Source organism: Malaclemys terrapin, chromosome 2 (genome assembly GCF_027887155.1).
Source record: "Malaclemys terrapin pileata isolate rMalTer1 chromosome 2, rMalTer1.hap1, whole genome shotgun sequence".
Taxonomy (NCBI): Eukaryota; Metazoa; Chordata; order Testudines; family Emydidae; genus Malaclemys; species Malaclemys terrapin.
Window position 1 is genome coordinate 73,435,877 of NC_071506.1, and position 18,224 is coordinate 73,454,100.

General features: G+C 39.7%; 1 protein-coding gene across 4 annotated transcripts in view; it reads right to left on the reverse strand.

Moving 5' to 3' along the window:
* The window catches only part of MAPRE2 (microtubule associated protein RP/EB family member 2), a 148,208-nt gene that overhangs the window by 41,621 nt on the left and 88,363 nt on the right, over positions 1-18,224 (reverse strand). For 3 of the 4 annotated variants that reach the window (XM_054018178.1, XM_054018177.1, XM_054018175.1), the window contains one exon: positions 17,175-17,302. The exons of the other annotated variant lie outside the window; for it this stretch is intronic. In XM_054018178.1, the coding sequence (XP_053874153.1) occupies positions 17,175-17,295 (121 nt within the window). In that variant the 5' untranslated portion in view covers positions 17,296-17,302. The remainder of the gene's footprint in view (positions 1-17,174; positions 17,303-18,224) is intronic. 4 annotated transcript variants of the gene reach the window in all.

Here is an 18,224-nt window from a genome sequence, read left to right on the forward strand (position 1 = left end):
ATTCTTTCACAAAACAGCGTTACTAAATTTAGCATGAGGGTTCATTGAATTTAGATGCTAGCCACACGGGATAAAAATGTGCAACTACACAAATATGCAGGAAAATTAAAAAAATAAAATAAAAAGGTGAATTAACTAGGAATATATAGGTAGCACTTTGTTACACCTAGTGACCTTTCCCTTAAAAGGTCCTTATGTTACAGCAGCACCATCATTGGGGAAGGGGGGAATCTTTACTAACGAGACATGAAAATGTCATGACATTTTGGTGATGTGCTAAAAATGTGGGGAGGGGAAATTAGGGCATGGGGGGGGCGAGGGTTGAAGAGAAAACAACTCAGATTCTTTGTGGAACAATGATATCCTCTACCATGGGTGAGTATTCCACTGTATTAGCATATTTAAGGTCAATTTTCAGATGTGCATAGGCTCAACCACCTATATATCTGTGTATGAAAGTCAAATAATTGCACATTAAAAACTATTTGCACAATAAGTTTTTAAACTTTTTGTGCAAATAGTATTTATCAAAAGGGCTGTTTTGTGCAATCAACTGATGTCTGGGGCAGGTCTAACAGGCACAACTTGGGTATCTGCTTTTAACAATTTGGCTCAGTGTCACACAAATATTCTTTTTTAATCAAAGTTTTAGAAATTGTTTGTAGTCTTACAAGGTGACAGATGTGTTTGATCCTAGATTATCCTCTATTTATCTACAGGACAGATACAGCACAGATAGCAACAGTTGAAACTCTACCACACTTTTCTATCAATATGCCTCAAACATGTTCTGGAGGGCCCATTATTCTCTATACTCAGTCAACCATCATATGAAGGGAGGCAGAGACCATCTTCCAGAAAAGAAAAAATAAAACAGTTTGAGCTAGAGTCACAGGAAAACGAGTTACATAAGCTACAAATGAGGCTTTCATGTGACTTATTGTCAAGGCTGTGACAACAGCCAAGACTCAGTGCTAGAAACTGCTGCCATTTTTAATACCCTCTTTGCACAGCATTTCTTATGAGATATATTTACACTTACTGACTTTGCAGGTGGAGTTTACAGAAAGGATTTGAATTTCCAAAGACACCTTTTATTTAGCTATTTGCGATGGCTTTGGTATGCTTAAGATGTAAAATAAAGAATCCCTGTAGAACAGGAGCCTTGTGGCAAGTTAAAAACCTCAGATAATGCATCATCATACAGAAAGCTTTGTAAAGCAAACTAATTGCACAGAGCCTACATTTATATTGCATGGGAACTAGTAAATAAATGCCCACCAATAGAAAGTATGTGAAATATTACTGCTGAAAGGGAAGATGAGTAGAGTGATACAGTACTGAATGGCTTGACTTGATTATACTATATTATTTATTACTATGTGGATTTATTTAGTATTCAGTGTTGTCCTAGCCATGTCAATCCCAGGATATTAGAGAGACAAGGTGGGTGAGGTAATATTTTTTATTGGACCAGTTTCTGTTGATGAGAGAGACACGCTTTCGAGCTACACAGAGCTCTTCTTCAGGTCTGGGAAATGTACTAAGAGCAACACAGCTAAATACTAGATTCAACAGATAGTTTAGCATAAGTAGTTAGCACGTATTCTAAGGGAACATTCAAGGTGAAGTAGCCCTCTAAAACCCCTGCAGCCATAGGACAAAAAAAAGAGGAGAGGGCTAGTGGGTTACAGACTGTTGAAATAAAACCTAAATCCAGTGTCTTTATTAAAACCATGATTTTTAGTGTCTAGCAAAGTTATGAATTTAAGCTCCTAGGTGCGTCTTTTAAAAGTGTTGTGCAGGTTTCCTTTGAGGATGTGGACTGATAGGTTGGATATAGAGTGATTGCTTTGTTCAATCTAAGGGGTCAATTGTGTAACTGATTCATGGTATAAAGGGAGTTTGCGCCAAACTCTCTCCCCCGACCCTTTCCCCACATATAAGCTTATACTCGAATACCTAGGTAATTGCCAAGAGTCCCTGAATACTCACTGCAGAACCGCTTGTGTTAAAGATATTCAGTGCTGAGGTTCTCACCATTTTATCTATAGCTGTCATTTTGTAAGTATGCATGTGTTTGCAAAGTCATCTTTTATTGTTTCTGCTGGTAACAAATTCCTTTTGCATCCCTCTAGGCAGTAGCTTACTAAGTTTGAAACCCTGGTGATGACGCTTCCCCGTGCTCTCTTCTCCCTCTCATGTTGGTAGTTGTTTTTCTTGTATTTCATATCAGCCAATAGGAGGTTCTGGTTCTGTGCAATACCCAAATGCCAGAAACACTGAGTACATCCACTTTACAGTACTGACCTGAACTGTGATCTCCGATAACAACACAGCTTGCTGCCAGAACACTTCCTCTACAGTAAGTTTCATTACAGTAACAAATATAAAAGTGGAGAAGGATGAGCCAAATTTGACATCAAAGACTAACTCACATCAAGTCACAATCACCAGCTGACGTATTTTAGGAACTCTAGAAAGGAGAGAGGTGTCAGAGCTCAAAACATGTGTCAGGACAAGTGTCAAGAAGAAATCTCATACATAGCTAGGGCCCATATCCTGAGCATTGTGAATGCTGCTATCTTGCCGGATAATACAGGAAGTAAGGATGCATCCTATGTTCCTTTGCTTCCCAGCACAGTGTTGGACCAAATAATAATCTTTGGTATTTTGTGCTTAGTTAGTTTAGTCACTTTCCCACAATGTTGGAGAGTTTTGGCACAGCCAGGGGTGAGAAATTAAAAAATAATAATAATCACAAAACGTGGCAAGGGACACAGTGGCAGATAAAAGAAGCCAAGTATTAACTCTCAAATTGACTAGTTTAAGTTAACTGTGTCCCTTTAATGCAGCTGAAAATTCTAATAATGAAACTGTATTTAAAAAAAAAACAAAACTATTATAGCTATTATGTAATTTACATGAACAAGGTTTCTGCAGCAGATTTACCACTTGTCATTTTACTTTATTTTAAAACTTTACCTTCTCTGCTCTAGTTTACAAAGCAAAAAAGTGGATGTTGGAAACAGTACAGCAACAACCACACTAGAACTGTCTCTCATGGTTAGTCTGTCTCTGTCCAGCCACAACCACATCAGAACTATCATCTCTCATGGTTAATCTGCCTCCATCTACCCCCTACTATATTTCCCTCCACATCTTATTTTTTGAAAATATTACCAGGGACTCAACTTAAAAAAAAAAAGAAATTATAATCAGCAATATAGCAATAGAGAGGTTACTGAATTTTGTAGATGCACCAACGCTGGAACAGAATAAGAAAGGGTTTTTAACAATTATTAAAATCAATTCTGAATTTCTATGTAAATCTTATATTAGTTGTTTTTCTGGCATATTGATCTGGTCATTGACTTCTTTAATATTCTGAGGCTAGATCACAGAAAGCATTTGCAAGCATGGCTGTGCTGATTACACACGAATAGTCACTACTTTTGACCCAATTAGTATGTAGAAATTCTATACCCATTTTAAAATTAAGTGGCATAGCAACTATTTTTTATACACAGCAGTATTGCCTACTTCTGTTGTTGTATACAGCTGGCAGAAAGACACTTGAAGTTGATTTGTTTTAAGTATTTATATTTAGAAGAAAATAACTAGTTCCCCATACAGTGAAGTTACAATTGATGGTTTCTATAGTCCTGAATCAGGCTAACATGCCAAAGTATTACTGCTTCTGGCCCACGGGAGGCTTATGAATAATATTTTCCTTCCCTCCAAGAGAGAAAATTCCATTGTGATTAAGATCTAAAAGCTGAACATCACTAAGTCTTCATAACTTGGGTGTGGAAGTATGTGTGCTGAGTTGCTCCGCCACCAAGCCCTTTACACGGAGGGCTTTTTCTTGGTTTCCTGCATAGAGATTACTACACAGCATGCCTCAAATGTAAATAACAAGACTACACCCACAATGCTAACTAGGATGACTACAACCGTAGTAAGGGAGGGAACTGGCGTCTGTGGCAGAGTAAAGGCATGGAAGAAGAAACTGCTGATTGTAAAAGTGTCAAATGATTACATTTTAATTAAAACGTTTCAGTATATGCAAAGTTAAGGCTGACGTTTGCTGCTGATTGTGGTAGTTCTTAATAATGTTTTCAAAGTTGCACACATTCATTTTCTTGATAACTCAAGTTTTCTTTGTCTTCAGCACAGTGCATCCAGGTCCCATCTTGCCCTTTTTTTTCTCCTGAGAAACAATCTGCACTCTTTCTGCTCAACACCTGGAGGCTGGAGCCTTCTGATCTTTAATATGGCCCAGAATCTTGTGTCCTGGGATTTGTGGCATTTCAAACAGACAATGAATACATCACTCACTTTCACTAACACAACTGGACATGAGCTGCTGTTGTTTAATATGATTCACATACAGCTTAGCTGCATTAGAGAGTGAAGGATTATCACCATGGTATCCAAGCACTGAATGGGAGCCTTGGTGCAATTATTATTATTATTATTATTAAATAGTCAATATAAATCCAGAGTTCACAATGGAAACATTGAGAGACTGATAGCTAAAGGAGCAGGAACAGTGGAGAAATGGTTGAAAATGAGAACCATATCCAGGAAGGAATTTACAAAGTTGCTCATTAGTTTCCCAAATGAAATGGCACCTTGCAATTTTACTGTTCAAAAATTTATGCAGCTCTTGATTCGCTTCTCTAAATAATTCCAGTTGGAAGTGGAAATCAGTCACCTAACTCCTGCACAATTATACAATAGTATTTTTTTTATTAGGTTTGCACATGTGGAGATGATAGTTTTATTGATAAAAACAACCTAGTTATTTTTATACAAAATGTCCTTGATATAAGCCAAACACTTCGTCATTTTTCATCCTCTGCAGCAGAAGCCAGGTCAACTCCTCTCCCCACTGAGAGACCCTTTACCTCATGTTGTATATTAACAGGTTCTGACCATCTCCTAATGGCCCAATAGTCTTATAATACTAGCGCACGTCCATGCATGGAATCCCTGCCAGTTCTTGACTATCCCAGTGGTTCTGTCCTCCCAATACTGTTGCATCTCCCTCTTCAAGTTTCCAGCCTTAGAGGATTACAGGGGTTAAACAGGGTCTGGGCTTTGCTGCCCAGAGTTCTGATATGTCAACCAGAAATTCCTCCTCCTGACAACACTACTGACAGACTCTCACAAAATCCTTGAGAGTGGGATATCCACTGGGCATGAAATGCCTGGTAATACACCAGTGTCCTGAAACTGAAAATGACATGTGGTTGTAATGATTGTGTTTATTATAAAGGCAAAGGATATTTCAAAGACAAAGCAGGCCCGAAAAGATAATGGAATATTCCAGGGGTCGGCAACTTCTGGCATGCGGCTCGCCTGGGTAAGCACCCTGGCAGGCCGGGCCAGTTTGTTTACCTGCCGCATCGGCAGGTTCAGCCGATCGTGGCTCCCACTGGCCGCGGTTCGCTGTCCCAGGCCAATGGGGGCTGCGGGAAGCGGTGCAGGCCAAGGGATGTGCTGGCCACGGCTTCCCACCACCCCCGTTGGCCCAGAGCGGCGAACCGCAGCCAGTGGGAGCCGCAATCGGCTGAACCTGCTGACGCAGCAGGTAAACAAACTGGCCCGGCCTGCCAGGGTACTTACCCTGGTGAGACGCGTGCCAGAGGTTGACGACCCCTGGAATATAGGAGTAAGTCTAAATTTGAGTGTCATGTGTTAGTTAAGCAAATAATATTGGTTTTATTAAGGAGATTGTGTACCTGAAGAAATTTTTTTTAATGGACCTAGATATTTTTGATGATTGGGTAAGATAGCTGGTGATGCTTTGGAGATCTTGGGGCTTGCTGGATAGTTTTAAAAAGAGGTAAGTTTGGGTAGTGATGCAAAGAAGAGGTGATGAAGTCAGTTGTTAATGAAAACAAGACCGTTTTGCAACTCTTTTCATATATTAACTCCTTAGCACCAAGTTAAAAATTAGTCACTCCGGTGCAAACCTACTGAAGACAGTAGGCTTCCACAGACGTTACTCAGGGTATGATTTTGCCTACAGAATCTCTATTACTAATGATGATTAGAGCCCTGCACACATACAAAATTTGTGTCCGCATCTGATCCGCAAACATGCATCCACAGATGTGGATATCCACAGATATAAAGCTGATATCTGCATAATTGCAGGGCTCTATGGTAATGTACAATATGCAAGAAACCTGCTTTACTTTCAGATCCCATTCTAAGGTGCAGGATTGGCAGAGAAAACATCTTTTAACTCTCATACTGAGGACATCACAGCACCCCACAGTGTCTGTTTATTGTGTCACTTCTCAGATTAGAACAGCACTGCAGGGGAATGCAAAGAAGTTATTAACTGATGTCAAAACTATGGCAACAGAAACTCGATCCTGAACTGGTAACTAAACAAATAAAGAAAGAACTGATTTGATTTGTTCTAAAATGTAGTTTAGAGGCAACATTTTTTTAATGTGTTTAAGAGACTTCAGAGCCTAAGTCCCATTGATTTGCAGTGAAAGATAGGTTCTTAAGGGCTAGATTCACAAGAGGACTTAGAAACCTAACAGGCACTTTAGACTCCTAATTCTCAGAATCAGATCCCACTGAAATCCATAAAATCTCCACTCGTCTGCCTCAATTAAATCAATTTGATTTAAATCAAATCCACCCTGCTCCCCTGGGACTTGGATGACCTTTGATCCAGTCCCTCTGCTTCAATGAGTTTTTAATGAGTGGGATAGCCTCAACAGGAGAGACTAAGGTATGCCCATATCAGAATATCCCATAGCCCACTGGTTAGGGCACTCACCTAAGAAATGGTAGATGCCAGTTCAAATCACTTCTCCACCTCAGACAGAGGGGACCTGGACTAAGGGTTCCCACATCCCAGGTGAGTATCCTAAGCCCTGAACTGAAAGTTATGAGGGAATTCCTCTCCCTCCCCGCTTCTTGCTAAAGAGACATAAGGGTCAAACTCCAAGAGAGGGTTTGCAGCTGAGAATTCCAAGCAGAGGGAGGCACAGATCTCCAGAGAGGGACATGGCTTAGGACACACCCTTCAGCGTGGCCTCCTTCAGGCTAGCTTAGGCGAGAAGCCACCCAGCGTGCTGGCTTTTTGTGAGTCTTAGTCTGAGACACCCTTCTCTCCCCATTTATTGTAAAGGGAGCAAGGTACCTAACTCAGGCTTTGTGAATCCCAATGATTTTTTGGGAACCTAAAATTAGGTCAGTGTCTGTCTGAATATGGGACTTAGGCACTTTAGAAAGGTCCAGATTTTTTAGAGGTATTTAGGTGTTGCTGTGCCTAACTCATTTAAGACCCTAAATCTATTTTTAAATGGATTTAGGCACTCAGGAGCCTTAAATTCCATTGACAGTTGATGGGTCCTATGTGCCTAAATCCATTCTGAAAAGAGACTGAGGCTTCTAAATCAGTTAGGTATTACAACACTGAGCATAGCAATGCTTACATGGCTTTAAAAATCTGTGCCTAAGTATCTCCACATATTCCACTAATAAATTGGATACTTAAGAGGTTTTTTCTTTAAAGATTTTTCAGCTAATCCTTAAATTTAAAAAAAACAATGAAATTAGATGCAAACTCCTGCAAGTTATAACAACAATGAAGTTGTGACAATCTGACCATGTAAATGCAAAATTTAAGATTGATAATCCTCATGCTTTATTGGGAGAAGAAAATCGGCACTGAACACACAAAGTAACGCATTAAAATGAAAGCCCAGCATTAATTCTGTATATATTAGTCATTAAACACTTCAGTTCATAAAAATTATGGGTGTTAACATTGATGGGAAGGGACACACCTTGTGTGTTCACTGATGGGTCAAAAAGAAGCATCTTGTAATGAGCATGCATGACATCATAGTTTCGGTGAGAACAGAAAAAACTGCAGAGTACAGCAATGACTGTTTTAGAGCTACATAGCACTTGAGGCTTAAGTTTCATATTTTTAGACTTTCTAAAATTGCTTCCCTGAACATGATTTTAATGTTCCTATTTTCAATGGCTACACAGTACGTTGGGCATTAACTTTCCATCTTTAGATAAGATTTAGTTACTAAGAATTTTGAGAAAAAGCAAGTGGTTTTTGTTTAGTTTTGTTTTGAAGAGGCTTAATGGAATGTTTCATCTATTCCCATGCACCTTCATGCCGCTCTTATGATGCTTTTTAAAACATCTTTGGCACTAGTCGCATGGAAAAGTCATGCTAAATGTATCCATATGTTTAGGAATTTATTATAATGCATGCAGTCCCCATGGAGTAATAGAAGTTATTAAATGCACATCAAAAGCACTTAAGTGACTTAGGAGCACAAGTCCCATTGAAAGTTAAAGAGACTTGTGCTTCTAAATCACATAGGTGCTTCCGAAAATCCAACTCCATATGTCTAAGAGTTTGTATGATGCAATCCAGGTATCCACTGAACACTTGAATGAAATAATGCATTCTGGACTGTAAGACCTCAAACTCTTCTTTCCTTAAATAGTGTGTGTTAGCCTCAGGCAGTCAGTTAAAAAAATCCTGCTGTTAGGCTTGCCAACTTTCTAATCCCACAAAACCGAACACCCTTGCCCCGCCCCCTGCCCCGAGGCCTGCCCGTGCCCCACCCCCACTCACTCCATCCCTCCACCCTCTGTCACTTGCTCTCCCCCACCCTCACTCATTCATTTTCACTGGGCTGGGGCAAGAGGTCAGAGGGGGCTCAGGGCTGGGGGTGAAAGTTCTGGGAGGGAGTTTGGATATAGGAGGGGGCTCAGGGCTGGGGTGTGGGAAGCAGTGTGGGGTGCAGACTGTGGGAGGGAGTTTGGGTGCAGGAAGGGGCTCAGGGCTGGGGGTGCAGGATGGGAGTTTGGATGTGAGAGGGGGCTCAGGGCTGGGGCAGGGGGTTGGGGCTCGAGAGGGGGTGCAAGGAGCAGGCTCAGGGGATTCCCTAGAAGCAGCGACATGTCCCTTGGTTTCTATGTGTAGGGGCGACCAGGTGGCTCTGAACGACGTGCACTGCCTCTGCCTGCAGACGCCGCCCCAGCAGCTCCCATTGGCCACGGTTCCTGGTCAATTGGAGCTGCGGAGCCAGCGCTCAGGGCGGGGGCAGTGCGCCGCCCCCCCCGCCCCTGGCTGGCCCTCCACCTAGGAGCCGAAGGACATGTAGCCACTTCTGGGGAGCCGCGGAGAGCCTGCCAGCTCCGCCCCAGCCAAAAACCGGACACCTAGCAACACTACCTGCTGTGCTTATTCAGTACTTGAGTATTGGTAATACTTATTCTGAATTCATTATATTAAATTTGTTTTTCCTAAATCTTCTCCTGTCTAAAAACTCATTTTAAGCATTTTGCTCTGGACATAATATGATCCATGATAATTTTAAGCTTAAATTAATAAAGGACAAGTAATGAAAAAGCTTCATGTGGATAAAAGTCAATTTACCTTAAAAAGTGACAGTTTGAGAAGAAACAAGTAATTTTAACAGAAATATGCAAGGTGGTTGCTTTCTTTTAAAAACATTCTTTGTGAGTTTTTGCTGAATTACTATTAATGCCTATGAAAGAAAATAACTGGTGTCTGTTTAGAGTTTACGAGTAGCTGCTTGGCAAGCTTCCTCATGAAGCTCTGCACATGGTCTTAAAAACTGATTGTCAACATCCACTGCACTCTAATGCTAAACATCATATGGAAGACATTAATGAGTCACTTACACTGAGAGTCTACTGTGTAGCAGGACCTCAATACAGCATGGTAGTGCCTTAAAACATGGTTCAGTTTCACAGAGCAGACAGGATCAAACTATGTTTTAATCATGTTTTCAAGTCACATTACAGCCTTGACCTTGCAAGGTGCAATGTGATTAGAGAACAATACTGAAATATGTTTCAGTTCTGCCTGCACTGCCAACCAAATGTTTGGGAAGAACTGGTCTAAAAGGGTCCCACAGCACAGGCTTTCATAGCGTGTACACAGGAATCTTATTTATTTGGCTTAAAATAAACACATTAATCAACATGTACCCAAATATTTATGTATCCTTTTCCATCAATTAAAAGCAAAACCAGCACATTCCCCTCTTGTATACAACAACAAGACAGCAAAACACACTTCTTCCTACTTGTGGAATCCTCGAGTAAACTTCACCCCAGCCACCCTCAGCCTTGCTCGTAAGGAGGGTCCTACCAAATTCTCAGTCCATTTTGGTCAATTTCACAGTCATAGGATTTTAAAAATAATAAATGTCATGATTTCAGCTATTTAAATGTGAAATTTCACGGTGTTTTAATTGTAGAGGTCCTGACCCAAAAAGGAGTGGGGGGGAGGGGGTTGCAAGGTTATTGTAGGGGTGGTTGCAGTATTGCTACCCTTACTTCTGCTCAGCTGCTGGCAGTGGCTCTGCCTTCAGAGCTGGGTAGCTGGAGAGCGGTGGCTGCTGGCTGGGAACCCAGCTCTGAACTCAGCGCCGCCGCTAGCAGCAGCGCAGAAGTAAGGGTGGCATGGTATGGTATTGCCACCCTTACTTCTGTGCTGTTGCCTGCAGAGCTGGGCCCGCAGTCAGCAGCCACCTCTCTCTGGACACCCAGCTCTAAAGACAGCGCAAAAGTAAGGATGGCAATACTGCGACCCCCCCTAAAATAATCTTGCAACCCCCCCTGCAACTCTCTTTTGGGTCAGGACCCCCAATTTGAGAAATGCTGGTCTCCCCCATTAAATTTGTATAGTATAGACTAAAAGCACACAAAAGACCAGATTTCACCGGGGATGGACCAGATTTAACGGTCCGTGAGGAGTTTTTCATGACCGCGAATTTGGTAGGGCCCTACTCAAACATGGTCTTTACAGCATGCTCTGAAGGTAAACAAATTTGTGTGCATCAGACCAAAGGAAGTATTAGGGGAGTAGATTCTAAAGTTGGTTTCCCCACAGAAGAGACTGGCTGACACTTCCCTTTGTGTTAACACTGAAGGAGCTTTAGCTCAAGCACCTCCACTGATTTTCCATTGTGGCAAAATAACCTCCAGGGGAAAGGCTGTCTCAAGTAGTGTGGTTCCAGACACAAGGAGAATAACATTCAGCAGCACCCTGTGGACTGCATGAGAAATATGAAGCGGAGTATTATGCTGAAAACACTTGGTAATAGTTGGATGGATTGTCTGTGGCAAGAGACTTTCTTTGAACAGAGGACCAACATGTACTTCCTTTAAAGCAACTGGCATCCTGCCCTACTCAAAGAAGATGGAGACAATCTTCACCAGCAAAGGATCTAGTACTTCCCCACGGGACTCCACAAGTGAGGAGAGACAAAGATCCAAAGCACAGAATGCAGCATGAAATTCTCCCAACACATCCAAAACCTCCAGAAGTGACCCTTGCTGTAATGACCTAATTTTTGTCCTATTCAGATGTTACTCTGCATCCATGGACAAAGCAAACAGTTTGAGTACCAACAATTTTATCTGCAATGTGACCAGAAATGTCCTCAGAGTGGAAGGGACTTGTACTGTATCAACAGTCAAGCAAAGAAAACGCAGATTAACCAAGCTATTCATCACTTGAAATAAGTTTCCTGATCAAGACTTTGCAGATACCATGGTGAAGACAAGTGGCATGGTATAAAAATTCCAAATGTCAAACTGTGTGTTTGTTTTACAATGTGGACTGGCATTCACTAAAGACAAGGAAGAGAATTATCTATTTTATACACACACACACACACGTATACATACATATATAATTCATTTATATACAAGTCCTCTCTATTTTCATATAGCCTGGCATGACTCATTTAGAACAAACATTCCAACACTACAGCAATACATTCACAAGCGACCCTATAACAAAAAACTCAATCAACTGTGCATACACCATGGAGGAAAAACAATTTTAGTCAAGACAGGTTTTAAATAAGATTTATAACTAATCTATTTTTACTCATTACAAAAATAACTTGAACCTTGGGAAAAGTATGACAATGGAGTTTGCCTTCCATTTGAACTAATGTAACTTAGAAATAAGGCTGCTACGTCTAGGGATACCAATTCATTAAAGTCTGTTAGGTTTTTTCGTTTGGTATAGAGGAATGACAGTCTACAATGTTCTCGATCCTTAGGTGAACATTATGACAGTAGACTGACATGCTATAATGACACACGTAGTTGAAGATACACATTTTCATATTCAACTCAACAATCAAATGCAATTCAACCTTTTTGGCTAGAGAACAAGAATGACAAAATACCCACCTCCCCAAAGTGAAGATAATTCCAAGGCTTTTATATATTTGGAGAGTGTTCCTTGTCTATGTTGTCAAAGCTAAATTATCAGAGCTGCAGACTAAATTTAGATTCTCCAGGGCTGAATTCATCCATAACCCAGTCCTTTTGGCACCTCACTACTACAGCAGGCATTCTGAAAGCACAGGGGACACTACGCTGCACTCGACCTACTTAGCAAAGACAAGAACACATCCAAGACTCAAGATGAATACAAATACTGTGTAACTGTAAAAAGCAGCCTCTTCTTTTGCTGCTTCTCATCCTAGTTCTAGTCATCTAACCAGCTACTGGGAAACAAGCTGGTCTCTCTATAGTACATACACTATTAATACCACTCCTTAACAGCAATGAAAAATGAAGAAAGACTCCAGTGGCCTTAGCTGTTCTTCCTTCCATTAAAAATTGTCACCTGAAGCTTTTCACTGCAATATTTATTTAGAACTCAAAAGCTTACCTAAAGGCACAGTGTCATCCTATTGTTTTTCCTTTATACTCAAAACGTCAAAACGGTTTCTGAAGTATATGCATTACTCCAGTGTATGCAGAACCTGAGTGCCATCATTTCAGCTGGCATCAGTGAGAGCCAAGGGTGTTCATCATTCTACAAAATGGGGCCTTAGTGTTTTGCACTCAAACAGTAGATGATTTTTCCTTTTTTTTTTTTTTTTTTTTTTTTTTAATTTGACCCCAGCTTTTTCTGGCATTTGGATTGCTTCTTGTTGCCAAAAGTGAGCACAAATTGAAAATGCATAAGACTGCATTACAAATCTTAATGCTTTTTTTATTTATTAAAGGAAGCAAAATGTCCTTACAGTTTTATATTAGGCGATAAAATCCAGTTATCTTAGTCGCTCTGTAGCTCACTATAATACTGTGAAATGCTTCCAAGTGTTACAAAGTTTCCCACATCCTCCTTCCCTTTGAAGTCTTCCAGAAATGCTCATATTTTATGGAAACTGATGTTAAGCTGCATGAAGGTTGCAAATGCATTAAGGAACGATGGCCAAAAGAATGCTAGAATGAATGAATTAGATCAGCCGTTCTCAAACTGTGGTCCGTGCAACCCTTGCTGGTGGTCCACAGACAGCTTGCTGTCACAGGGTGCTAGCTTGCCTTCTTGCTTTATTCTGCTAAACTGCATTAAAAGACAACTAAAAAAATACAGCAAGTGCTTCCTTAATATTACTTTGCCATGTAAACAATTACTGTAGCTACTACAGGGGTTTTCTTTAATAACACGGGCGGAGGACTGGGGAGGGAGACGGGTCTGTGAAATCACAAATGGCAAGAGAAGTGGTCCATCAGACTGTTGTGGTCCACATTATGAAAATTGTTTGTGAGAACCTGAATCAGTGTCAATATTTCAGACTGAGATCTTTTTGGACTGTAGAAACTTGGAACTCTCTCATATCAAAAAATGCAAGGCTGAATCCTTGATTGGATTCTTACATGAGCATTTAGGCAGTGGAATAAGAATGCCTGAGAAAAAAATATAAAGCTAAAATCTCAAACTGAATTGGTAAATAAATGTAAAGCAATTTGGTCTATCAACGTTTGAATATAAAAACAACATGGAGAATGGAAAAAATATACAAAGACAGAATCTGAAAGTTAATACAATCCTAGCTTTCATTTAATACTAAGTACAGAAAAGGTGGGGATGAGAACTCTGATAAGGCAGCCTTGTTTCAGTTCCTCCCGTGGTACACCCTAAAATCCTTTCTTGAAGGCACAGAAAGAGTTCCTATGAGAACTTCTCATGTGTAATAAAACAGGACAATGAATTCATGGCATTTTCCCCACCAACTACGGACAATCCAGATTTAGAGATTTAAGATCTCTAACTTTCACTGCATTTTCCACATTTAAATTTTCTTCTATTCTAAATTATCAACTATTTTTCCTTTTTGGTTATGGAATTATATTATGAAAGCTTTTATTTAAATCTGCAAACATTCAAGATGATGGGGTATTAGCTTTGAAGCTTAACTTCAGACATTTCAGAAGCATTTGAATGGTCATACAGGAACTAATCAATAGCTCATCCTGTCCATTATGTTTCCTGTCTTAAACAGTGATAAACGCTGGAAGTTTGGGGAGCAGGTGTCTATTCTCGTGTACCTTATTGTGTCATATTATATAGCTAGATGCCAATACTTTGAAACAATTTGCCAAAAGCAATATTCAGACAAATGTATGAAACTTAATTAAAACACCAGCGAGGTGTAGTGTATTTGCTTCAACTAGGCACTTACAAAAAAACCAACCCAAGATGATCTCGGTTCAGCAAAAATAACATGCTACGACGCGATATTTTTTAACAACTCATCTTATGTTTAGCAACTATATTAGTTACATTGACCTGTAGTGTAGCAACACAACTTTCACAAGTCCTGTAGTGAAATTTGCTTATGTATGGAAAGTGGACAGATTTCTGCAAGTGGGTGGGTTGTTCCTTCATATCAGTTTTTAATTGTTTTGACTACTCTGTGGAGCTTATATTCAGACAATTTAGAAACACAGAAATGTAGGGCTGTAACCTCAAGAGGTCATCTTGTCTACCCCCCTGCCCTGAGGCAGGACCATGTATATCTAGACCACTCTTGTTAGGCATTTGTATAACCTGTTCTTAAAAACCTTCAATGACGAAGCTTAACTATCCTTATAGTTGGAAAGTTTCCTTAATATCTACCCTAAATCTCCCTTGCTGCAAATCAAGCCAATTACTTCTTGTCCTACCTTCAGTATACATGAAGAGCAACTGATCACCATCCTCTTTGTAGAAGCCCTTAATATATTTGTAGACTTATCAGGTCCTCCTCAGTCTTCTTTTCTCAAGACCAAACATGCTTAGTTTTTTAAAGCTTTCCTCATATGTCATATTTTCTAACCTTTTAGTTTTGTTACTCTCCCCTCTGGACTCTCTCCAGTTTGTCCACATCTTTCTTAAAGTGTGGTTCCCAGAATTGGACATAGTATTCCAGCTAAGGCCTCACCACTGCCAAGAAGAGTGGGACAGTTACCTCCCATGTCTTACATACAACCCTCCTATCAATACACTCCAGAACTATATTATCTTTTTTCACAACTGCATCACATTGTTGACTCATTCAATTTGTGATCCACTGTAACGTACAGATTCTTTTCAAAGGTACTACTGCCTACCCAGTTATTCCCTTTTTGTAGTTGGGGGTTTGATTTTTTTTTTTTTTTTTTTTTAAGTGTAGTTCTTCGCACTTGTCTTCACTGAATTTCATCTTGTTGATTGTTGGACTAATCTCGTCCTACCAAGTGCTTGAAATGCCGCTCAGCTTGGTGTCACTGGCAAATTTTATAACTATACCCTCCACTCCATCATCCAAGTCATTAAGGAAAATATTGACTAGCTCATGACCCAAGACAGACCTCTGCGGGACCCCATTAGATAACATCATCCCAGTTTGAAAGTGAACCCTTGATAATTACTCTTTGAGTATGGTCTTTCACTCAATTATGCAGCATCTTATAGTAATTTTATCTACACCACATTTCCTTACTTTGCTTATGACAATGTCACATGGGACTCTGTCAAAGCCTTACTAAAATCAAGCTATATCAAGCTTAGACCTTCTCCTCCCCAACCCCATCCACTGGTCCAGTAACCCTGTCAGAGGTTCTTGACAAATCCATACTGGCTATTACTTATAATCCTATTATCCTCTAGGTACTTACAAACTAATTGTTCAATAATTTGTTCCAGTACCCAGTAAGCTAGCATTTTGGAGGACACGATTTACCATATCTTTCATGAAAATATGACTGAGATGGACATCTACAGAAGAAGTGGTAAGTAAAAATCAAATATCTAAGATGGATCATCATTCTTACAATAAAATTTCAACTTGGTCAATGGATCTAATTTTTGATGAAGTGGTTACATGGATTCAGTTGTCCTGCACCCTCAAAGCACTGCACTGTCTTAGCAGATATGAAGTCACAGCATGCCAGGTAAAGAGTTTGGAGCAATGATCTTATTAGCTCTCCTTCACAGAAACACTTTTCATTTTGAAAAACTACAAACAGAAGCTATGATGCAGTCTGACACCGCTCACTGCCCATAACTTCCACTTTCCTAGCTGCAACCTAGTTACAGAACCTGCTGTTTTACAGACAGCTTGCAACCTCCATTTTTATTAAATCATGGAGTTCCTAAAAACATCTTCTCTATTCCTAGATCTCACTGACTGCATTGCCTACAGCAAGGGCCTGTCATACATGCAGAGGAAATAAGCAGATGTGCCTGGCACACTTTAGGAACACCTTGCAGCAGTTAAATGATGATTTCTTCAAACCCACTATGTCCCACTTCATTTCACATCACCACTTTTCTGTGATTTTTGTGTGTGCCCTCCAACAAGGATTTCAGGACACTTACCACTGGTGAATAACTCTTGGAGTATTTTATTCATCTGGGTACCCACCATTCCATTAGTGTATAATGTTGCTTTCACTAAGGTTGTCACTTTTCAGATAATTTAATTCCCAGTTTTGTACCTATGTTTTAAAGCTACTTTCTTCAGTAACTGTACTACACTTTTAATACAGAAATTCTCTATTGCATTCCTTTCCTTTGCTGCTTAATCATATTTATTACTAGATTTTATCTGCAGCTTTATCTAGACTCTTCATGTTCTGCATTCATTTTGCTTCTTCAAACAATCTTATCCTTCCATAACATATTTTTAACTCAGCTACACAAAACACATGGTTGGATACATTTTTCAGACTGTCTTTCCTCAAAAGAGCTATCCTCTGACACAGACAGCATTAGAGGTATACATTTTCATAAAGTCAGATTTTTAGATTCAACACTTTTTTTTATGAATATACAGTATTTTAAAATAATATCTTACCTGAACAAAGTTGTTCGACTTTTGTGTAGTTTAAAGCTACTATGTCATTAACCCATGCAATGATGTCATGTCTGCTCATAGTCTCTTGGGTTATAGAGGTAGAATACACGTTGACCGCCATTCCCCAACTAGAAAATAAAAGTTAAATAAATAAATCTGTTTGGCATGTGAATGAATTTATTTGATAAACACATTTTAAAAAAAGAGCAAGTTTCATGTAATTTCAATCAGTGCTAGAGAAGGAAACAAAATTCCACAGTCTGTAAGAAAGAGCCTGCATTAAATAAACACACCTTTTCTCTTTTCTGGAGAAAGGAAGCTAACGCCACTTAAATTTTATAACCCACTTTGGGAAGGGTGATCTCCCAAAAGGTCCCCTCCTATGCCAACTACAGCAGAAGGGCAAAGGGCAAACTTTAAAGAAGAGAATATCATACAAAAGTTTGTGGCATTCAGTTAGGATGGTGGCAATTCTTTTTAGTGTACATCTATTAGGAGCAAAGCTGAAGTGTAATTCAGACTAAGCATGGTCTAAAGGAGTCTGAACAGGACTAGGTATTTGAGACTCTGAGGTTCTAGTTCTGTTTGCCACTTACTGCTGTGTGACTCTGCAGTCATTTAATATCTCTGTATCAGTTTCTCCAGCTACAAGTTTCCTTATCTAGGTGCTGTGATTTTGAAGATGTACGATGTTCTGCAAGTGCTACATATTAATAAATATACTAAATCACATAGATCATAATAGTTATGAGCATGACATCAGCTCAGGACAATTATTGTAAGATAAAACAGTTTGAATACTCTGGAATGTAATGGAAAACAAAAAAAAATGTAAAAAACATGCAAAGAAAGAAAAGCTGTAAGCTTAAGTGTGGTTTTGTTTATGAGGGTGACTAAAATTAATTTACTCAATATGATATATATTCCTCAAGCATATTTGGAGCTCTATCTGCTTGCTTTACTGACGAAAATAAGCTTTTCCTACTTTGACTCTGGTTAATTCTACAGACCCAATACAGTTAGCTACAGGGGACTGAGCCAAATTCTTTT